The sequence below is a fragment of the Tribolium madens genome, unplaced genomic scaffold (assembly GCF_015345945.1).
Source record: "Tribolium madens isolate multiple individuals breed KSU strain unplaced genomic scaffold, Tmad_KSU_1.1 Scaffold_91;HRSCAF=231;Tcas5.2_LG7, whole genome shotgun sequence".
NCBI classification, from domain to species: Eukaryota; Metazoa; Arthropoda; class Insecta; order Coleoptera; family Tenebrionidae; genus Tribolium; species Tribolium madens.
Window position 1 is genome coordinate 5180936 of NW_025401063.1, and position 24460 is coordinate 5205395.

Below are 24460 nucleotides of genomic sequence, written 5' to 3' on the forward strand. Positions count from 1 at the left end.
CGTTTTTCACAGCTTATTAAAAATATAAAGCTCAACATTTTTGCATTTTTTTCCAAGCAATTAGTGCACTGATTGAGAATTTAAACGCTCTAAGCGCCCTCATTTTTACTCCGCCGTATTACTTTTTTTGGGTCCAAAAAATCGAGCAATTTTGTATCTCGTTTCGTCTCCTACTCGTAGTTTGTAGTTCTCCGTAACTATAAACTAAAAATGACTTCTAATTAAATGATAGTTATTTATTCGACGAGTTTGAGTGTAAATCGGAAGGATTATTTCATCGAGTGGATTATTAAACCACGACCGTAACGAGTGGTTTATCATCCACGAGGTGGAATAAAGCGTCCGATTTACACTCAAACGAGTTGAATACAACATTTTATTTCGAATTAGACTCAATAAGGCTTAAATTTGCTTTAAATCTGTTAAAAATAATCTGACGTTTCGTAGTGAGAAATGCCAAACAGTTGTCAAAACTTCCTTACACGGGAGAAAATTATTTTTTAACCAATCGTTTTTTTTATATAAATTCTTAAAGTTAAGTTCGTGACGAAGTTCTTCGTGATGAGCTCGGAATGCAACATTAATAATTTAATTAAAAAAATCTACTGGTTAAAAAATAATTTAATTTAATTAGAAGTCATTTTTAGATCATTGTCTTTAATTAAAAAAAAATCTAACACTAAGTTGCTATTAAAATTTTTTTTTTGCAAAACTCGGAACCTAAAAGAAATTTCGAAAAATGTTATTCTTGATAAACAGTCACATTTTACGCTACAGTAAGTATTTTATTTGTAAAGTGGTTAGTTTACGAAAAAACGCTTGTATTAAGTTTTGCCATTTGAAACAATTGGTATCAGTGCCCGTTATCTGGTGGAAATAATAATTAAAAAGAGTTTTAATTAAAAATACCGCCGCTTTATGGTCTTGATGAGTATTTTAAGTGTGCACATACCTACATAAGCCAAAGATAATAACTTGATATTTTTAAGTGTTAAAATTACATGTGTCCAATTCAAATATTTGCAAAGGATATTGCAACAACGACTGTTGTATAATTTTTTCGGTTAGTGTGAAGACTAGTAATTTAAAAGTTGAAATCCATATGTTTACTGGTCACGTACTATTTGTTTAATACAAGTTTAAACATAGAATGTAACTGATCATTATGTTATTCCAAGTTTGCATGGGTTGGGCACCATACATTTTGTAATAAAGTTTGGAATAAAAATACTCGTCACTCTTATGTAAGCGGTTTAGTTAAATATTAACACAAATATGTCCTAGACAAACAGTCACGGTCCTTGGTAAATAGCTTATTGGCCATATATCTTAACGTCAAATAAGTGTAAGGCAATTCTGCTATCTCGCACATAAATTTTCACCTAGATATTTTGATACATCAATAATAATAGATAACCCGGGCCCTCGGGACTGCACCATCAGGTTACTCGGCAGTCCTTCCTGGTCCTTTGTACACACCGGCAAGGTAACCCTTTTACTGGCAAATCTCCTAGCCGTTTTGCGATTATTCCGATCCTGACTAATCACCAAAGTGTTGGTGTCCAGCTTTCATTACTAGACGATCCATCACGAGATGGTGTTGAAGTCCGGCGGATGTATTCTGTCTGTCAGATGCAGGACAAAATAGATGTGCATTTGCACCACCACCGATACATGTAAATACATATTAATAACAGCAGATTAATGAGCGCCGCCAATGCTAATAGCCTGTTAATTAAGACCCATCAAATTATGAATGCCGGGATGTGCAATCATCCCTCCGTTATATGCTAATTCATTTTTGATGGAAGCGTCAATTAACGTTTGACAGTTGTAAACGCGTTAAATTGGAGGTAAAAAACGCAAAGGAGAACTCCATGGAACATACATTCAAAGTTTTAAAAAGTCCAACAATTCGGCCTTTTTTAGTTAAAATTCAATTTGAACCACAAATTTTATTGGTAATTAAAATGATGGAAATTAGACAAGCGTTTGTTGATTTTTAGATTTTTACTTAGTTCTTAGTCCAACAATTCGGCCTTTTTTAGTTAAAATTCAATTTGAACCACAAATTTTATTGGTAATTAAAATGATGGAAATTAGACAAGCGTTTGTTGATTTTTAGATTTTTACTTAGTTCTTAGTTTTTTTTTTGTGAATTCTGTTATTGAATTTTATACAGTGAATCCATAATTTTATGTCCATTACGTGTGAGATTGATCTTTTATAGCTCCTTTCTTTACCATTTAGAAAAAAAAAAATTTTGTACGCTAAGCCATCGACATTATCTTAATTTTTTTGCAAATAAAAAAATTACAATGATAAATAAAGTCTGTAGTAAATACAAATCAAATCAAAGTCCAAGCGACAAGAGTATAATTCAGTATGAGTGGAAAAAGGTATTATTTATTGCAACCATTCAAGAAAGACACGATTTACACCCTCTTCAGAAAGATTATACTAAATTACTAAAAATATCTGATACAATTACATTACTACCTAATCATAATATTATTTCGTAATAATATGGTTTTCCATTTTACATAATTTTAAATTTCGTTGTTCAATGTGTAATTTTGTACGTTTAGTAAAAAACGAAATCTGCTGGTTTCTCACTTTTTCAAGTCTTTTGTTTGATGAAATGAATTTATTTTTTCTAACACTGTTGTATCATGAGCACAAAAAGAGGTAGCTAGTATCAGAAAATCCTAATCCATTCATTCAAGAATACACAGGTACTATTTTACTACCTAATTCGAGTTTATGTAAGTAGTATGAAGTATAATTTTTGTTTATTGTTCTCTGCCAATATTAGGAAATGCCGGCCAGATAGCTCCTGAACTAGCTTTCTTTTTTTTCCTTGAATTTTATAATGGAACCTTGGAATTAGGGCTTACAGTTTTATTTATTTTCTTTTTAAATTTTATTTTAGGAGCACTGTTTTTAGAATAAAGTAATCTAGTGACTAATTTATAAAATTATATTTCAATTTTTAGCAAAATTTTCCCCGATTGAAAATATTGCGAACGTAAAACCGTTTTTCCGGATACATTTCACTAATAGTAATTTTTGACAATAGTATGCCGATCAGAGGGTACGAAACTAAATTGAAAAATTTTGCTATATTTTTTTAAATTTGGATTGCTAAATACAGAAAGATAAATAGATGGTAACGCCACAATAATAGTTATAATGCATTGGAATAAACAAAAAATATACTACATTTATAAATTATTATTCCTTTTATTTTGAGATTTTTGCATTTTTAGTATTTTTACAGAAAACTACTAAATTACAGTTTTCAAAAACTATTTACTCTACCGTCCCGTAGATGACAAGTCTCTAGCCAGTTCCAAAATGTACCACCGAAAGAATTTGTCGCTTGTGTACAGACTATGCTCAACGGAAAGTTGTTCAAACAAGTCTTCAAACGATATTTTTTTTAAGAAAAACAGTAAACAAATTGGTTTCTTTACATTGTTACATTTACATTGTTCCTGAATTAAATCAGTACCTTACACACAGTAACATGGAGTTTTTATCTTATTTTGAATATTTGTAACGGATTCCAAAATTTTTATTTTTTTTTATGAAAAAACGTATAGTTTGTATAGTTTAAATTGTATGAAAAAAAAATACAGTAACATAAGTAGGTAATTTTCAATAGGCCAGAAATAACTCAAACTCTTCTGTAGGTAGTTTTTTTTATAAAAAAATAAAATGGTCAAAAATAAAGGTTTTTTTTGAACTACGATAAATTTTTTTATTCAGTATAGTTCAGCAAAGAAATCGTTAAACACGTCTCACAAGTTATTGGTTTCTATTGCGATTGTTGCCATATTTAGATTTTGTCAAAAACAGAGCTCCACAAGAACGTGAAGTAAAGTTTTGATTTAAGCACCATTTTTGAAAAATAAAGTTAAAAACCTCCACTTTGTATTTTTTTAATTAAAATTTCAAATCTGATAGAACAGGAATACAATTTAAATTCAGAATTTTATGATTGGTAATTGATTAGTATGTTATCGAGAATTGGTGTTTGTTATAGCGGTGAAGGTGTAGATGGTGCCGATAGATCACGACGTAAGGCCTCAGGTGCGGCATTTGCATAATAACGTAGGCAGCACCGCCGCCGCTTCCAAACACCGCCATGCTAATTGCAATCACTATTTGCAATTAAAAAGAACCACTTAGTAATTAGTACATTGATTTACAGCGACGTTACTAAGATTTGTGAGCCTTTTTAGCACGCTGTTGCACAAAATTCATTCACCTACTTACGCATTTATTTATTCCAAAGCCAAATGGAGGGTGGAAGGAGTGCAAAACTGGGGGCTTGTTTCATAATAGAACATCCAGTAAAATTAACTTCTTAGATTTGTGCTCATTAGTGAAAAAGTCATAAATCAAAGCAGGAATTTTTCTTTAAATTACGAGTAACTAACAGAATTTTCTGCATGTTTAAACTATCGTAAGTATTTATTAATTTTTGGGGTTATTTATAATGGCATTTGCTCGGGTTTGTCGAATATTTTTGGCTGAATAGTTGGCAACCGCGCGTCCCGATTTTGTATATCGCATCGCATGTACGTAATAAGTTTACATAATTCACGTGTAAATTAATATTTAGCCCAACAACGTTATTCCAATTAAGCGGCGCGCTATTAAATAACACAAATTCTCGTAATTAGGCGAATAATAGGGCTGAGGCATGTGTCTGTTGCGATTATGTGTTGGCTCTCATACTATATGAAGTTTTTGATGATTTAATGAAGCACCGACTACAATAAATAAATCTCGGCTGGTATGTGTGCATATAATGTGCGGTCGAGATTTTATAGCCGCACACACGTCTCCTTTCCGGATTCCTGGAGTGTGTCGCAAACAGCGGAGCGTTCCGGGGATGGCGGACCTCAGGTGCTACTCGAATACACTCTGATTACAAAACTAATTATAAACGCTACTTAAAAGCCAGTCTATATATTAATAATATTATTTATTTGGACGCCGGGCCGTAAACCTGCCGCTGCCGCACTGAATTTCTCTTATTTATTGCAAAAATTCGTACAAATTGGGGCGTTCGCGAGGATCTGCAAACAATTACCGACTATTTTGTTATGTTTATTGCCTACATTTTAATACTACTACTGACAACTGATGCGCTAAATCGATTATTGGAACGTATGCTGCTCACGTCTCTTCATTAATATCGATCAAATATTTGCTAAATGCATTGCTCATATCAGGTGCCAAACACAAAACTCACACAATTCTATTACCTAATATACTGAGTTAACGAAAATTTTACGTCTCAAATTTCAAAAAATCTACCTTATTTTTTAGGAATTGAGTATTTAACATTTTTAGATGCTTTGGTTAAGAATAAACTCAAGCTGTTAATTATTTTTATCAATAACACAATAACATATACAATCTATGTCATTCATTGCAGATACAGGTGCAGACAACTTTACGAGGCTTGCGCCTAATATACGCACCCAAATATACATACAAAAGTCACAAAATACTGGATACAAAAAACACACATTTAATTATTTAATTTTTAGAAACTCATGACAGTAGTTGTCAAACTAATCACTGTTTCATAAGCTCATAAACTGTTGTTTTTCAGAAACAATTATCATTTGTTCTATCAAGACACGGCATGAATATGATTGTAGTTTATCTATCTTAATCACTAACTAACAAAAACGTTGAAATTTTTGAAAGGGTGAACAAAAAAGAGAAGATTTTTTAATTTTTCAAAATATGTAATCGAGTTCGTATCGAAATATGTATTATTAATTGCGTCTTACAGGCGCAGGTCTCGTAAAATTATGTGAAACACGCTGTATAATTAAGACCATATAAAGATCCTAACAGATTTTCGGACGCAACTCAAAATACATTCTCAGATACCATTATGTGTTAATTGATGTACTGTTTGAAATTTTTGGAAGATAGATAGAAACAACGAAATTAAACATTTGAATTTTGTATACAATTGTTTTCGATGTTGTCATGACATTGGGGTTGAGAAAACTGCAAAATTCTTGACCGTTTAGAAGTTATAGTTGAATTAATATTTTTGAATTTAATAGCAATTTTCTCGATTATTATTAAACGTAGGGCGATCATCTCTTTTTTATATTGAAAAATTAAATTTGCTTTCCAATGTTATAAAACAAAAAACTACTAGCGCCAATAATTCCGGAGTTATTGGCAATAGACCGCTCCGGGTACCGGAAATCTTCCAAAATTTCGACAAAAATCGAAAGGATTAAAAACTTCAAAATTGAACCATTTGCACTTTTGGAGGTTCAAAAGACTTAGGAAAGTACAAAACGTTGCAGAAATGCAAGAAATACATTTTTGAAAAATTTTGTGTAAGTTTGTATCAATACAAGGTGCGCCAGAACTCGCACCCTAGAAAAAGATGCCATGTAAGATAAGATTACAGAAACATGAAAAAAATTATAAACATATTCTATCTATAAAAATTTCGAAATTATGAGAGCTCAAATTTTACACTTATTTATTTCTGTTGTAAAAATATTTTTTTGCTACAGGCTATTAGAACACTAAACTATGTTCAACGTTATTTGTGGCTTTTATTGGCAAAATTTTTGTATCTTTAATTATGAGAAAACAATAATACATATACAAGATCATCAGTAACATTAATTAGACATAAAAACAAATTCTGGAACGCGAGTTCTGAAACACCCTGTACATAAACAGGATTCGGTTTGCTTGAAATAAATGTTACTATACAGGCTGCTCAAAAATGAGGTAACATTATAGACCAAATTAATCAAAAAAGTTTTAATAAACATGGGTCCGCAAAGTAACGGTTTCGGAGATATCGGATATGGAAATGTTTAGAATTTTTACTCAAAGTTTTTTTTTTGAAGAGACAGCAAATACATGTTTCAAAAAGATAATTTTTGGTATTTTCGAAACCGTTACTTTGTAGACTCATGTTTATTAAGACTTTTTTGTTTGTTTTGGTCCATACCGCCTCCATTATCTCCTGAAATATTTTTTTGAACACCTTGCATAGACTATTTTCTTCAAAAATAAGGACATTTGAAACGGATAATTGCCATCCAGACCCAATTAATCAAGTATTCGTGAAGGCCGTAGAAAACTTCGGCGTTATCTTGGGTTTTCTGTTGGTTTTCAAAGTTGTCATTGTCGGTGCCGTTTTTAGAAATTCGTTAATTTCAGCGGTTGCAGAACTTTTATCGCCGATACACAAGTTTCATCACCATAAACTGGCGTCCACATTTCCTAGCCGTATTTTTAGCGAAAAGTGCACACTATAGTGATGTTTTGTAAAGATAAGCTGCGTTTTGTCACGTAGTCGTTTCAATATAAAACGAACTTTATGATTAGTAAATGTAACATCGTCTCTAAAAACTACATTTGCGATACGCTTGCGAGATGTATAAATACCAGCATCTAGGTGTATGGCGACAACGTTATATCGGAATAAACATCCCCTTTTCCATTTTTAAAAATAGAGTTTTATAGTGCGTCAGGTTTGACAATTGGTTATGTGGCGCTTTGTTTAAGTTTTCCAACGGAACACAGATGGCAGGCAGCGTCGGTGTCGTCGCTTTGTTGCTGGCTTACAATATGCTTCCTGAGAGATACGCCGCCGTTCATTTCCCTGCCATTGTCTTAGAGGGACGCCTTCGACGCTCCGCTCACGCCTTTTCAACGACGAACCGGCTTTTTGCACCGGCACCGCAACGTTTTACAAACTATTAATTAACTCTTGGGCTGACTCGTACATGTTACTACGAAAAATAACCCAACAAAATAGCTCGTTGCCTCATACTTCTTCCACTTTATCATTCACAAATTCAACAATAACAAAAGCTTTTTCAGTTAGTTTCAAATCCGTGTGTTTGTATTAATTAAAATTGTGGCTTCAAATAACTAAATTTGATATTTCACCTACTATCATATTATCAAAAGTAATATCAAACATTACAAAACCGAAAAGACTGTTGTAAGGTGGTATTTACCACACTCGTGCGGTAAAGTAGTCATTTTGACGTTTTCGAAGCGACAAAAAATGTTGAAAACTTTGATTTTTATTTAATTTTACAGAATGAGGATTAATATTAAAGCACGAAGAAAACCAGCTTCAAACTAATAAAAAATGTTTCATTTAAATCTAATAAAATTGCGTTATCAACTCGCGGAATTAATTCATGATTTTATGTTTCTACGTATGAGGTTTTTATTTGGTGGTTCTTTAAATACCAACAACAACGCTTTTTACATTTAGTTCGGTTTCATCAGAAGAATCGTCGAACACGTTTCAAAAATGTATCACAAGTTGTTGGTTTCTATTGTAATTGTTGGCATATTTTTTAATGTTGCCTGGGGTGTTACTAGTAAGTTAATTTTTCAGTCAACATCGATGATTAGTTTGTTTTTTTTAGAAATCCCACAAGGTGTTATAAATTGCAAAAGTGATCCAATATATCATCCCTGTGGTAAATCGGTATTTAATTGGATCTACGATTCTAAGCAAGAAAAATGTGTGGAACTTAAAAAAGGGAATTGTAGTAAGGGTCAAAATAGTTACAGTTCGTTCTGGTCATGCAAACATTCTTGCAACGGTAAATGATTTTAGCAACTAATAGTGCTTTATTTACAAGATATGATTTTTTTGCAGTACTTGGACATCTACCAGTAAGAAATAACGAGAAATAACGTTCTGATTTAAACACTATTCTTGCAAAATAAAGTTTGGAGATTAAATTTAAAGCTGAAGTTTTATTTTATTACCAAAATGTTGTTAATAGGTAATATGTATCGTTCGTTAGAGCACATTATAGAGGATGCGCCAGAACTAGCGCCCTAGAAAAAAATGCCATGTAAGGTAAAATACCTGGAACATGGAAAAATGTTAAGAAAATTCTATCTACAAAAATTTTGAAGTTATAAGAGTTTAAGTTTTACACTTTGACTCTGTTTATTTCTGTTGGAAAAATAATATACCAAGTTTTTTGCTACTAGCTACTAGAGGAGGAAACAAGAAAGCTGTGTCCTAAATTGTAACTCTGTTATTTGTGGCTTTCATTGTCAAAACTTTTGTAAATAATTATAAAATACTATTATACATACAGGGTGTCAATTTTAAAACTTGCAATCGGCAATATCTCTAGAACTAAAAAAGTTATTGAGAATCACTCAAAACCGTTTCGGTAGTTTTTAGGGGGAATCAAAATGGCATAGTAAGTGACGCTCCTCCACCCAYCCTTCAAGCCACAGCCACCTTAAGTTGAAAATTTTAAATGGCACGACCTTACTTGCGATACATCGTTGGAAAGCCCATAACAAGCGCTGTTCAAAAATGTCATACAACAGCCTATTTGGTAAAGTTATTTTTCCAATTATTCAAAAACGAAGACGTTAAATTTTCATTTTTTTACTATATTCAAGGGTGGGTGGAGATGTGTCACTTATCATGTCATTTTAATTCCCCCTAGGAACCACCAAAACGGTTTTGAGTGATTATTAATAACTTTTTCAGTTGAGAGAAATTGCCGATTGCAAGTTTTAAAATTGAAAGTGTATACAATATTTATTAAATAAACATAAAAAATGTCAAATGCCAAAAAATAAATTTCAAAATTTTTTGACAAATAGATTTTTTAAACATTTTTTCCATGTTCCTGGTATCTTATTTTACTTGAAATTTTTCTCTGAAGCGCGAGTTCTGACACACTCTGTATAAAGAAAAGATCATTGTTCTACGATAAATAGTTATCGAGAAAATTGCTAAAGTATAAAGTCAAAAATATCTATGATATAAATTCGTCTATAACTTCTAAACTAGCAGTTTAGCTTCCCGGGACATTATTTGCATACGTATAGTTTAAATCATGAATTATTTTGAAAATAGTAAAGCTGAAATTGACAAAATTAAAAAAAAAATTTGAGCACCCTCTCGTATAAAAATAAATGGCTTTTTTGAACATGTTCCAGATTCTTTGGCCTTTTTGCTCTAAACTTTTAGTTTCACTTCTCAACTATTATTATTAATCGCTTTCATTAACAAATTAGTTTATTAAATATTAACTATTAGGAGTATTTAATTAGATATTTTGTAAAGACATCATAAACGTTAACTTAAATTAAAGTAAGGAATTTCATTTCTTCTTGCTAAGCAATATAAACCGATGTGTCGCTCCGGGAATCAATTATCAATTTCGAGGATAATAAAAAAGAACAAAGTTAAAACGGTTCCGGGATTGTCCTGCAAGCGAGACATAGTTAAGCAAGGACCCAGGTGCGATCCTGCTCCGTGTTATTCAGTGGGTATTATTTTTAGAAAATGAACCAAAGTAGATAAATCCAAGTTTCCGGCTTGTTACGCTTGTTACTGGAAAACTTCCAGCCGAACTAAACATTCTCAGAGATTATTTGTATGGATTGCTTTTGCGGCTTCTTCTACACTACCACCCACAAAAGAGAAGGATAAAGCCCGATTCGAAATCTTAATTTGACTCATCTTTTGATAACAAACCCTTTATAATTAAATCAACTTTTGTACCTCCATCGATCAGCAATCATTCGATAAATTCATAGGTGAGGGAGAGGGATTTGTGGTTTTCTCCTGTTTGTTCGTGGCATAATCTCGAACTAATGGAATGTCAAGGATTTGATGAGATTTTTTCGTTTCCGGTAACCCTCTCCCAAAGGTATACGTTCGTGATACAATTATCAAGACTTAAGGTGTGGATTCGACGTGATTTGAAACTTAACAAACGATCAGCAATAAAATATATTTGGTATAAATGTATAAAAACAAAATTTATCCTAAACTATACACCACTGGCTCTTCAAAATCAACGTCAAGCTTTTTTACCGATCTCTTCTTATTCTTCTTACCAGCAAACAATTCCGCAATTTTTTTATCATTTTCCCTCTTCTCTCTTACCCTTTGAGCGGCAAGTTGCAATTTTTTATATTGTCGGCTCTTAAAGTCTCCGTTCTTTCCAAGTTCTCTTTTTTTGTCAGTCTTCCAACCCGAATTCTGCATTCGATTTTTCACCATTCTGTTTACGTCAAAATTCGGGACAAAGTCGTGATTTTTCCCCAAACCTAAACTTTCAAGTTGCTTTTCAACCAATTCATGAGATGTTGGAGTGTCCCTTTTCGTTTCGCTGAATTTATCACAAATATGACTCGGACAACTTTTTACTTTTTCCAACATTTGCACATGCTGCTCTATATACTCCTTAACGGGTTCAGCGCGGTTTTGACACTCTTCATTCAAATTTTGATAATTTGAAAGAAGAGTCTGCAACTGGGTTAGTGTTTCTTGGATTCGATTCATATCGAAAGGAATATCTTTATTGTCTTGGTAGGTAAATAAGAAATCGCCTTGGTTTGTATTTGGAACAAAATTATTAGTTTCGATTGTATTTTTAACATTTAGCACCACGTCAAGATATTCTTTCAGTTCTTCAGGCAGACGCTGACACAACTTGCGTCTAACTTGATTCAAAACCAATCGATTGAGGACTTTTGTGATTTGGTCAAGAAGTAATCGTGCTTCACTCACATCTTCAGTTTCGTTCGCTTTAAAGATATCAAAATCGATCTAAAATAACATAGACAATTTCTAACCGATTTAAACAATTCAAATACCGTTCCGGCAAAATTGACATGTTTTCTAGACAATCCCGAATAAAATTTTGCCTTCAAACACGACTTTTTCTTCAGTTCATCAAAAACTGTGGACACTATTTTTGATGCTAGACGTCCATTCACCACCTGAGCCAATTTCTCGTTCTCTATATCCATCTGATGCGCCACTTTCTCATAGTCAGACTTAAAAACAATTAAGCAATGCTTTTAAACTATAGAAAATACTTACACCTTTGGATGAACAATTTCCGCCTTCGGTTGTTACTTCCGGAATATCTGTTACTCGAGTTGCTAAACAGTCAGTATCTTCTTTCTTATGAATTCGGTGATCAGTTGGAATCGACTTTTTGACTTCTTTTTTGCTATATTTCGCCCGATTTGGAAACATTCGTTCATGTCGCATTTGAATAAAATTGACATTTTTATGATTACGGGCGGACTCGTGCGGATTATAAATTTTGTCTTTATTTTCAAAAACTTTTGTTTCAACGTCTGTATCTCTAATCCTTCTTTCTAATAAATCATCAAAATCTTCATATTGTGTCAACCGCTTCTGCAACTGCATTCGTTTGTCCTTTTTCTTCTTTTTTTGTGCAGCTATTCCTTTTGGTTCTTCTAAAATGTCTTTAATGTTTTTGATGTCTTCTTTTTGGGGACATGGGGTAGTTGTTTTAATTGCCTCACAACGTCCGGTGGTAGTATGCTTGTGAATGTGTGTATCATTATTGACATCAGTATTGTTAGCATTCATTTCATCTCTATACGGATTATCTTCGGAATAATCTTCTTCATTCTTCATACCCAAAGCATCGAGGAAATCACGCTTGGGCCGATTCGGCATATCATCGTAATTTTCGTCTTGGTCGTAAAGATTTGCCATTTGTGCGTCAATAAATTGCAGTTTACGACTTTTGAACGTTTCGTCTTGACTAGTTTCACCAGTTTCAGAAACTGATTGGTCTTCCACCTTATCTGTATCTCTCACTCTAAGAGGATGCAGTGAATGTTTAAACATTATCGATGATTGGTCTTTAGTTTTTCCTTTATTTTTTTCTTCCACATTTTCGCCACTAAAAGACATAGCATTTTTTTCGTTACTATCTACCAGTCCCTCCTGCTCTATTTCTCTTTTAGTTTTTGTTATTTCGATAAATCCGTTTCCGATATGTTTCACTTCGTTTTTGCCACTGTCTTCAAAAGAGTTGGTAGTACTAGTTGTACCAGCAGTTGTGCTGTCAGCCTCATGCATGGCGTTTTTGCTGTTAAGAAAAAATCTCTCATTAGAGACTTGTTCTCGATCTGGATAATCGAATCTTCCAGAACCTTGAGGCAATTGATGATGAACCGATTCTATAACATCAGGTCTTCCTTCATCTACAGAGTATAAATTATTCCCCGCTGGATTGTTGTTATTGCCTCGAGTTTCTTCATATCTAGGATTAAGCTCATAACTTAGAGCTTTTTCAAACGCGATTTCATCGTTCAACGAATGATGCGAAGGATTTTCATAATGATAATCAAGATTTTCTTCGTTTGGTTTTGTATTAAATGGCCGGGGGTACATTCTGTTATCATCGGAACGATAATAAAGCCTTTCGGGTGTCCACCCATATTTCCTCCTCTCATCCTGATCCATTGCTTTTTCAGCAGCATTTCCTAAATCGACGTAGTAGAAATCACTTTGTTTGTTTCTATTATCATTTTGTACACGATTTTTTGGATTACTTTTGTATGTTCTATGAACAGGTTCATTTGAGAAGTCCATTGCTTCCTTTTTTTCTTTTGTGGTTATTTTAGTACCTTTTGCGTTAATTTCGCCCGTTTCACCCTCAGATTCAACGCTTATTTTCGGCGAGCGTTTTTCAAGTCTTTCAGCTTCAGGGTCTACAAATATGTTTGAAGGGATGTGTTTTTCTCTTTTGACTTCTGTTTCCTCTATACTGGTTGCTACCGGCATACGTTTATGGATTGTATCTTGTTGGGGTTTTTCTAACATTACTATTTCCAACGGTGTGCGTTTTTCTTTGTTTTGTTCTTCGAAATTTGCTCTTCTGATTCGATGCACTTTATTTCGGGGAAAACCGGGTTGTATAAAACCTATATTTTTGAGTCTTTTGTGATGATGATGAACGTGTCTTTTATTATCAAATTTGTATCTACGAGAAAAACCCTGTAAATTCATGGTTTAGATGGAACAAGTTTAGAGTGGTAGAAATACATTGTCATAGTCAAAAGAGTGAGGAATTTCGTCAAGACTGTCCATGAGATGAGTGTCCTTTTTCATTTTTTGATATTTCCTTGCAACTTCTTTAACAAAGTAGAAATCGCTCTTGTGATCGAGAACGTTATTTAAGAAGTCATTCAGTTGTTGCGGATTGTCTGCTTTCGGCCGGATATTCTGCAAGAGGGAACGAAATAATTTTAATTCGGGAATAATTTCGAGCTTAAGCAGGTAGACAACAAAAGGTGGTTTCTGGTATATAAGATGCGGATAACTGTTGAATATGCGGTTGGCGAAAACGCCGTCACTTAATACCCCTTCCGGCATCTTCTAATCCAATTAATGAAAAGGATTACGAACAAAGATGTCGCCCGCTACAACTATGGATATTGTAAGGGCTAAAGGGGCGCCGCCTCCTCATCTCCTTAAATTCGTCTCTTTCGAAAACGGTAAACTGCCCGAATATTACAATCGTTTACGATAAATAATAGCTCTAATGGTGCTGACTTGACGCTCGATACCGCCACGTGACCTAAATTTAACTTTTAGGTTTATAAAATGTCGGGTTTACTGGGGTGAAACTTGTTTAGAAAACTTGGCGTTTGCTATTTCATGCCACAGGCGAGCTGTAAATTTTGACAAAACTATTCCTCTTGAAATTTAGTATGAAATATAAACAAAATGCAATTTTTAGTTTTTATACAAGCCACGTGTTCAAACTTTTGGAAAGTGATTCTCTCGTTGATTTTCTTTCATTCTCTCATTTTTTGAGGCGAAACGCATCGACACAGTAGCAAATATCAATCAAATCAGCATCACCCTCTCCCTGTTAATAATTAGGATAGATCGCTTCCATTTCGGGACCGTCGATGTTGAAAAATCCTCTTCGCTTCGAATTTCCTCGGCATGGCCTGATTAGACAAACGTCAGAGTTTCGCGGTGCATTTGTCAGAATTAGAGCCGCTTTTCGAGCTGTTCAATTCTAATTGCGCTGGTGGCGGCCCTACGCCGTCGCCAATGTGTATAATTAACTTGTAGGTGCGCCTTGTCGTCGTCGTATTTTAGGTCGGTCGCGTATATTAGCGGCCGGGAGTCGGGGATGAGGCCCTTCCATTAGCCCCCTTACCGACGGCGTTTCCAAGTCGAACACTTAGCGCCTCGACACCAATGATGGCCCTCTGCAAGCAGATAATAAATATCTACGTTTTCGAACAAATATTGCCAAATAATAATAGAGTTTAGAAAAAAGGCAGTTATTAAACTATTTTTGGATTCACTCTTGCGATTCAGTGCAAGATTTGTTATTCGTCCAGTTTCCTTTTGTCCTCTCTCCACCTGTGATGCGTTATTATTGAAGAGGGTTGCGTTTTCGCTTCCTTCTCGCTGTTTATTTTTCAAACGAGAAGCACACGCCATCCACCCAGCGGCACCCCCGTTCGTGTAATCTTATCAATTATTAAACAGGCGAGTCTTAAGTAAAACAATAATTTAGCCGTCGGTAATAGGAAAATAAAAAGCTCCAGAGGCCGCCATCTCTCCCGACAGTTTATGGGCAATATTTAAACGCGCGGATATTAGAATTAATATTCCGCATTTTTAGCAACAGATGTTTCTCGGCTCTTATTTTTGCATAAAACTTACATCGAGTTTAAACTGCGGAACCGACTCGAGTCCATCGATAAATCGGAAACGCTTTTTTAACATAAGGAAAGCTGCAAGGAGTGCATGCGTTCTTCATGAACATTTTTCAAACTGCAGACGTCCAAACGGATGAATTTTTAAACTAAAAGCAACAGAAATGTTACTTAATACTAAAAAAAAGTCGAATATCTTTATTTTGGTCCTTACTTTTAAATGAGAAAAAAATTGTAGGAAACACATTTTCAGTAATCGTCAAGTCAAAAATGCGACAAAGTTAAATAAAAGAGACAAAACAAATCACAAAAGTTATTAAAAATTTATATAAATATTAGATTTCTTCCTTGTTTTTTTTTCTTATTATTTTATTTATAGACATTCGTGTAAAGTGATTTCTACATTCCTCTCTTGTTTGAGTTGGATATTCATCAAAAGTTTCTTGATTGCTATTGTTTCGAAAATACACTACCCAACTCTCCGATTTTCTCATATTACTTTGTATTTCAATAGATAACGTGCGTATTTCAACAAAATATTAATCTTCTTGTTCTAAATTAAAACACAAAAATTGACCATTTAGGAGCGCTAGCAATAAAACTGAAATGTTTCTTTATTATTTTGAAACTGCTAAAGAATTAAAGAATAACGATTACAGGTCGATTAATTATTAATTCTCGCGCCTTGTTTTGTTCCGTGGAAGACACTTTTACAATTTCGTGACCTCGTAAATACTTGAATTTTAAAATAAAAAATTTTAAACCCCTGCTATAACCCTGCATTGAAATTTATTCTGGATAATTTTGCTTCTTCATCCTCTAATGTATTTTCCCCGGTATATGAAAATATTGGACTCTTCGATGGCCCCAGCGGCGCAATATACATTTTGGCCTTATTGGTGTGACTTATCGCTTGAAGTGGTCGTAAATCCCGTAAGGTCCTTCCGTCTCGCGCCCTCTACTTTTCCACGTGTACATTTCCCTAATGCAAACGGTTATTTACTTGCACCCTTTCCCGATATATGATGTGCTCCTCTTATATTTGCTGTACCAAATTCGAACAACTTTTACATCGTACTAAAAACGAAAAACCCATCATAAAATGTGATGTTACACATAAAATAAAAAAGACTAAACGACCACACGTGCGTATTGAATTACATAAAAACAACGAATTAAATGGATCACCCCTAATGCACTAAACTGTTTTATTTTAAAACAATTTCTTTAGTTTGAAATTTTTCACTTAAATGATTAGATAAGGGAGAATTTCTTGAACAACCTGCCATTAGGCTTGTCTCGTACATTTTCCGCAAATTTTGCCCGAATGCAGGTTAAAATAAATTGTAGTGGAATGTAAATTGTAAAGACGTCCGATAACGTTAAAAATTTAGCATTCACAACGTCTGCTCATTATCGAGCAAGTCAGAGGGGCCGCGCGTCGAACGAAGTGATGAAACACTTTAATTTCCGACCTGTGAAAACTGGGCCGCATTAACTCATTGTTCGAGTTGATTTAATAAACGCAAGATTTACCTTGAAAGTGGCATAATATTTGTGGAGCGACGACGGCGACGCCTTCGTTACGGAACGTTTGCATCGTAAAATTGATGAATTGATAGGGAATTTAATTACGTCGGCCGAGCAACCGATGAGAAACGCTCTTTTTTTTCTCTAAACGGTTTTAACAAAACTGGACTTACCTCAAGGAAGTCACTGCCTGCTGCTGATATTTTGCACACTACGATCAACAGAGCCACTTCCTGCAGCCATGACCAGATATCCATAAAACTGCAAAAACTACCGTTATAACATTTCAACTCTTGTCTTTAGTTTGAAAACGTGTAATTTGTTTCATCAATAAGTGGCCAAATAATCCCTTCCTATCAATACCAAATAAAAACATTAAAATCAAAAAAAGATGATTTTAATGCTTCAATTTTTACATACCTCTTGTCCATTTTGATAAATAAAATAAAAGTACAAAAGTAAAAAAAAAATGTTTAAAGAAATCAACGAGTAAAACAAGTAATTTAACACTTATTATTTTTAAAAGTAAACTCTTTTTAAAAAAGTCGTTTGCCCGTTATTTATCATAAAAACAACTAAAAAAAAAATCCAATATTGTCTTTTGACACAACAAAGGTATAGCTTGCAGCATTATTTACTAAACAATTTTTTGTCAAATAAACAAATTTTATTTTCTCGGATAAAAATATAATAACAAGAACTTTTCAAAAACATTGGTTTTTTAAGATATAAGCAGTAGTTTTGTTTCTTCATTTCCAATATTTTAAAAATACAGAAAAATTCAAGTAGTAAAGTTGATGGGAACATTTGAAATAACCACTTAAAGGAAGTTAAGAGGTAAAATAGCAATTTATGTATCAAGTACGCAAAATATGGTTTTAGGGAACGAATCGTAATTAATGACGAGGCGACGTAGGAGCCGAGTCTTTAATGAGAGGAGTCACCTAAAACCTTTTGCGTACGTGGTGCATACAAGATTTTTTTTGTTAAAGCTCCCAAAACACGAATTCACACCTCTTACTAATTAAAAAAATTCCTTTACCATAGGAACCAATTATATTTTTTAGTCCGCAAAAACTGTTTTTGCGGACTGAGTACCTAAAATAACCATTTTGCGTACCATTTTATTGAGTCCGGAAAAGACTCATTTTGTGAACTCAAATAGTCCGCAAAATAGGTATTTTTGGGAGCGTATTCAAAAATAGTATATTAAACTACAAGTTGCAGAAGGTCTATCTATTCAAGCACAAAGCTGAAATTCCGAAACGAGCCGCGTAGCGGCGAGTTGAGGAACAAATGAGTGCTTGAAGAACTTTCTGCAACAAGTGCTTTATACTATTTTTTCTATTTTGCGGCTTTATATCATTTTATAAATGGCGAGATTTATGTGGAATAATTTTAGGCGACTGTAAAAAATAAAAATAATTCTTATTTTCACATTTGGAAATGAACTGTGAAGAAAGTCCGTCACTAAAATTAAATTAACGCCAACGTCTTATTCCAGCACTCAAATAACGTCATTTGGGTGCTGGAATTATTCTAACACCGAAATAGAAAAATATATTAAAGTACAAGTTGCAGAAGGTATCTATCTATTCAAGCACAAATTTGAAATTCCGAAATTCCGAGCCGCGTAGCAGCGAGTTGAGGAACAAATGAGTGCTTGAAGAACCTTCTGCAACAAGTGCTTTATACTATTTTTTCTATTTTGCCACTTTATATCATTTTATAAATTAAAAAACGAAAATTTTTATAATTTTTCTTCTAGAGAATTTTGTGACGGTTGGCGACATTTATGTGGAATAATTTTAGGCGGCTGTAAAAAATAAAAATTATTCTTATTTTCACATTTGGAAATGAATTGTGAAGAAAGTCCGTCACTAAAATTAAATTAACGCCAACGACTTTGGCGTCATTTGGGTGCTGGAATAGACTTATTCTAACACCGAAATAGAAAAAAATATTATTCTAGTAACACACTTAGACAAGAATTACGCTTTAGTTATGTTTTAAAAATTTCTGGTAGATAATAAGCATTATTTTTCTGCCAACTTGAGCTATCAGATTGTTGTAAAATTTTTTGTAAAGATTTGCAATTTGCTTCTTTTTTTTGTCGATAACTTATTGTTACATTTTATAGTGTTTTGTAGCCTATTTCTTATAGACAAAGTTGAACTGCAAGTAGTTTAATCTGTCAATTCTCATTACTACAGTTAATGAACGCTTGTCACATTCAACCTTTGAACTTTGAGGTTTATTGGTTTTTGGTAAGTTGTTCCTTTATCTACTTTACATTTTCCTAGGATCGAACTAACATTATTTAGTAACATTACCATATTAAAATAATTTTCGTGAAAGGTTTTTTATTTATATACCGAATCATTTTTGCATAAAAGAACTTAAAACTTGAGTTTGTATTAAATGGTGTATTTATTTTTCGCTGCACCTGCAAGGTATCCAAAACTCGTCTCTTCTTTCTCTCGCGGCTCTTTCTTGCGTAAAAGATGCGGTTATCTTGTAACGCGGTTAAATCTTCTCGAATAGCTTGTAAGTAGCTGAGAACGACTTTGAAGCAAAGACCAAGCTTCAGTAAGCTGACGACTAACGCCTGGTGCCTCTTCTTAAGGTGCTTTACTTGGGATTATGCGTCGTTGTACATAATCAAAGATTACAAACTGGCACGCTGATAATTTACACCACACTGGCTAAAAAGCAAACCGATTAACTTAGCACTCTTAGAAAGTCTCTGCATCATCATCTTTTAAAAAATAATCATCGATTTTGTAATGTTTTCCTTGCGACTTTTAATCATCGTGATCTGTCTGCTTTGCAGATGGAACGTCTTTAATCTCCAACGGATGGCCAAGGGCGGAATTAATATGAGATGTCGCCTCTCATCTTGCACTCAAAGACGCCTTCTTTTGCGTTTTTAATGTTTTCAAAAAAGACGCCACATAGAAAACGACATCGTTTTTCTCGTCACTGAAAATTAAAACAGTTCGACACAAGAAAAATGCCACGATAAAGGAACACTAATCTGACACTTTATAACGGTTTAGGAAACACTGGGGCACCAGATTTGGTATTTTATAAAAGTTAGGGGACTGTGTCGTCAATCGATCAACCGCCAATCTTGCACCGTCCATCATGCTAAGCCAGCAACAGATGGCACAAAACCACTTCTTTAACCGATATGTTTTTATCTTTATTTTTTCCAAATTAAGTTAAATAATTTAATAGTAAATGTTATTGTTTGTTAACTACTGCAATAAAATTAATTCGATTGGTTGCGTAATATCCCCGCGCATCCACCAAATTTCACACAGTTATAACTGCATTATTGAAATTTATCTGTGTACTAAACGATAAATTAGGCACATTATTGCGCATGTACACGAACTGCACTTGCATATTATAATATTAAAAAATTAAACTAATAATTTTCTAAATGAGCTACAAATAGTAAATATAAATTGTAAATATTAAATTAAGGGTGGAGTATTGAATTTAAAACTTAGGAAATGTAAAATGTTTCAATTTTAAAGGAAATAGAATACTTTCAACAAAATACGAGTAAGTGTGTATTTTGCCATTTGCCACCCGCAATAAATACCAATAAAAGTCAAACCATATAAAAGATAAACGAAGTTTTCTATTTCGCATTAGCATCATTGCAAGTATCATAATAATTAATCCCAATGTGTTTTCTATGACTTCGTTTCTTTTTTTCTCTACTCGTAATTATTTTCATCATTTCTGTTGCCGGAAAACCCGCTAGCCGACCATCTTTTTAATTTGGGTGCTTTCTCATGCAGACTTCTTCAATTCACTCCGCCTTTGTCATGCATATCGCATTCGCGGTTATTGTTCTTCATTAATTGTTTTTTTTTACTCAAAAGCAGCCACTGCAAGCTTGTGAATTACGATATTGCTCTTTTAGTAGTGCAGCGCAGGTTTCGAATTGATTTCGAATAATGGAGATCACTTTAATGTTTTGTATGGGCATAGTTATTCAGCAAGTAACACATCGGGTCAATTAGCAAAATGAATTTTTGTATAAATTGAAAAAAATACTGAATGGTGAAGTTGATATTAGTACTGCCTTTCGGGCATAAATAACGCAATTGTTGTGTCTTTGGGATCGTTTGTTCCGATTTTGTCCGCAAGTATGATTTAGTATCGGGAATTATGCAACGTTTTATTCTGTAATCACCATTAAGGGAAGGGTGGCGTTTTGGGGGGTGTGCAGGCCGTTTTAAATGCATCGCGCGATGCCGCCGTATACATGTCTGCATTCTTACATTATTAAATCTGAATAACTACACGACTTTAGCGGAGCTCGGCGGTGGAAATATTTAACGGGAGCGTGGTGTGGGGAAGCACCCGCCATCAAATACCAGAGAGCTTGCCCGAACACTGCTCTGAACAGTGAATAATAGTTGTCTTTGCAAATAATTACAGAGCGCCCGGGGCCAGACTGAGCCTCACTCGGCCTTCCATGCAACTGTCACGAATGACGGCAGGCATTCGCACTTGCAAAACTCAACTAGTAATTCGACAACGAGTGGGAAAACATACAATGGATACTGGTACAAGTATAAAGATGGACTTACCCGGAAAAAAAACGGGAATGAGATGACTTTTCAAACGTCAACCATGAAATGTCCAGAATGAGCCGATTTTGACAGCGGTGATAGCAAAATTCGAGTCAATTGCAGTGTTTTAATCATGCTATGGTTTCTTAGATTGGTGAATTCAGTCTATCTATTTAATTTAGCGTCCAAACATCAGAGGCGCTCGAATCAAAATTTTAAAATTTTAGCGGTAGGCTGTGACACCTCTGATAGAAAAAATTAAATTTTGACGGTGACATCGTTCAAAGTGCTTACGTGTAGTTATGATTTTTTGATTTTCATTCAGTTATTGTGTACAGATGTGTGGCTGGGTGTACAAGTAAAGGAAGTTTTACTAATAATTTGTGAATTTTGGTGATGAAAATGTGGACATTGATGGGAAAAATATGAAGATTTGTTCCGGCCGACACCCTTTTGTGACAAGAACTCGATAACCCAGACTGTTTATGTTTCCTTCTCGAACATAATTGTTCTAATATAATCCATATAAGTATGAAACCACCTATGTTAACTAATTTGATTCAATATCTTTAATAAATCACTTTAAAAAAATAAACTTATATTTTTTTTGTTTAATCTCTAATAAGATGCCAGTAGCACTTATCTCCCTGTACTAAATACTCAATTAACATTATTTTTACCATTTAAAAAAGGCACATTTTGCTCTATAGTTCAGCGTCCAAACTACAGAGGCGCTGCTGAATACGAGTTCAAAAGGTTGTACATGGGTACGCCATATATAGACCCTATATAAAGTATTCATCTATGGTTTTAATTAAGAAAATTACTCACTGAAAGCTTGGACTAAGCTTTGTGAGTTTTTGAATAAAGAAAATATTCAAACAAAATTTATTTTTATTTTTTGTTCAGGTTTGATAAAATTTGCAACACAATGGTGTGGATGGGCTAACGGCCAGTTTTTACGACCCGAAAAAAGGTAAAAAATCATCAAGTGGAGTAATAACTGCAGTAATTGAATTTGGTCCTTGGTTGTCCTTTACGTGTTTTCTTTGCTCCAGTGGGCTATATGGTTTTTACAGTTCGGTTATAAGACTTATACGAGCTACAATAAAAAAGTACCTACTCCGTGGACGTCGGCAATAAAATATTCGATACCGCGACAGGTAGTGGGCGGATGTTAGGTGAGTGTGGCCGCCCTCGAGTCTCATCCGTCATAATCCAAGTTCTGGAGTGTCAGCCCCTTTAAATTCCACAAGGCAAATTTCCGAATGAACCGGAATAAGAAAGCGGTTATTGTTATTTATACGGATAATAAATATCAATGACGGCAGCCACGATCCGATGGCGTAAAGTAAGGACGCACCACCATACCATCGCAAGGATGACACCGAGGGTCCCATTTATCATGCGGTTGTTCGGTTCTGGAGAGACACCTGCGGCTCCTCCACCGCCTGTCTGTCTGACGCGTCAGCCCATCCTAGCCCCAATTAAACTTTAGATTGACAAATTTATTTTTGTTCGACGGCCTGATTGTTATTCATTGCTTATATCGATTAGAGGACATCTGGCCAAAGCCGAACGGGACTCTCAGACTTTGGTAATAAAAAAGAATGTCAAGGAGGCGAGAAAAATCGCAGCGGATGCACCGGACGAATTTATGGACGCACACGGGTCATCGGATTTCAACAAAATCAATTAGCAAAAACGATCTAATAGTATTTTGTCACTTTACACAAGCTGGCCTTAAAGGCGATCAAGTTATTCAAAGTGTTAAAAAATTAGATTAACAAATCAATTTTTTTATTTGTTTTTCTATTTCGGTGTTACAATGAGCATTTTGTGAAACTGTTTTCATTGCACAAAATGCAATTTTGTAACAGCGAATTTTATGCAATACTTTGGCCATCACTGGCGTTATAGACTGCCGTTTTTAAGTGAGAAATTGTTGCTGTTCAACGTATTTCATCAAAACTAATGCAATTTAAACTATTTTCGAGAAATTTGGGTACCGCATAGGTCAAATGTCAAAAATTTTAACTGGCGAATATAATATTAAATGCAATTTAAAAAACGCTCAATAGAAAAATAGTATAAAAAACGTGTGTTACAACCTCTCTATGTGACTTTTAAATGTAAAAAACGTCTTAAATTTTCTATTATTTTATTTTATGGATCAATTCATCGTTTATGTTATTATTATTAAACTTTTTAGAGAAGAACTCCTTGAAAAATAATTTGTTAATAACTCAAATACTTCAAAACGACAAAATATAGTACATAATTGTTTTATATACTATTCTAACAAATTAGGAAAGCAAAAAAATTTCTTAAAGTTCTTGGTGATTTTTGAAAATCTGTACCTCAATTTTATGTAGATTAAAAAATACATTTGAAGCTTCAAGTCTCTAGTCTTGTAATCTTTTGGCAAAAACTTTTCTATGGTTATTACGCAAACCTAAGAAATAGCACGAGGAAAAAATTTTTAAATTTTTTTTTTGTCCACAAAATTGAAAATTTTTTTATCTGCAAACGTCACAAAAGTGACCACTTTTATGACTAAATGACACAGGTAAAAGTTTTACTTTTCAGACCTGGAGTAAAAACACTGTTTTTACGCCTAGGCGTTTTCACTTTTACTTGACACTTACTTTGACATTTACCATTGTTGTCTCTTTCTTGTCCCTTTCGCTTTTTCAGCATTTTCTGGAGAGGTACAAGGTAGATTATCAGCATTCGACATTTTGCACTATAAACTACACCAGTTATTCACCAGTTAAATCAATCAACACTTTCTAAATCTC

The 24460-nt window shown here is 33.9% G+C and overlaps 1 protein-coding gene across 2 annotated transcripts; it reads right to left on the bottom strand.

The window, feature by feature from the left end:
* Positions 1 to 10794: 10794 nt before the first annotated feature.
* LOC123010921 lies at positions 10795 to 21807 on the bottom strand. Of its 2 annotated transcripts, none has more exons than XM_044408110.1 (6): positions 21678 to 21807; positions 17238 to 17325; positions 13898 to 14077; positions 11909 to 13849; positions 11680 to 11862; positions 10795 to 11632 (listed from the first exon to the last, which is right to left on the bottom strand). In XM_044408110.1, the coding sequence occupies exons 2-6, from the start codon at positions 17319 to 17321 to the stop codon at positions 10841 to 10843; spliced, it is 3180 nt and encodes a 1059-aa protein (XP_044264045.1). In that variant the 5' UTR covers positions 17322 to 17325; positions 21678 to 21807; the 3' UTR covers positions 10795 to 10840. The 2 variants fall into 2 exon arrangements, with proteins under 2 accessions (XP_044264045.1, XP_044264046.1); XM_044408111.1 differs by lacking the exon at positions 21678 to 21807 and adding an exon at positions 19511 to 19756.
* Positions 21808 to 24460: the final 2653 nt, after the last annotated feature.

Bases quoted from the DNA above. Each gene is read 5' to 3' on its own strand.
- LOC123010921 (XM_044408110.1), bottom strand. From the start codon at position 17,321: ATGGATATCTGGTCATGGCTGCAGGAAGTGGCTCTGTTGATCGTAGTG. The intron at 14,078-17,237 runs GTAAGTCCAGTT...TCCCTCTTGCAG, and splicing joins CAGGCAGTGACTTCCTTGAG to AATATCCGGCCGAAAGCAGA. The intron at 13,850-13,897 runs GTATTTCTACCA...ATGAATTTACAG, and splicing joins ACTCTTTTGACTATGACAAT to GGTTTTTCTCGTAGATACAA.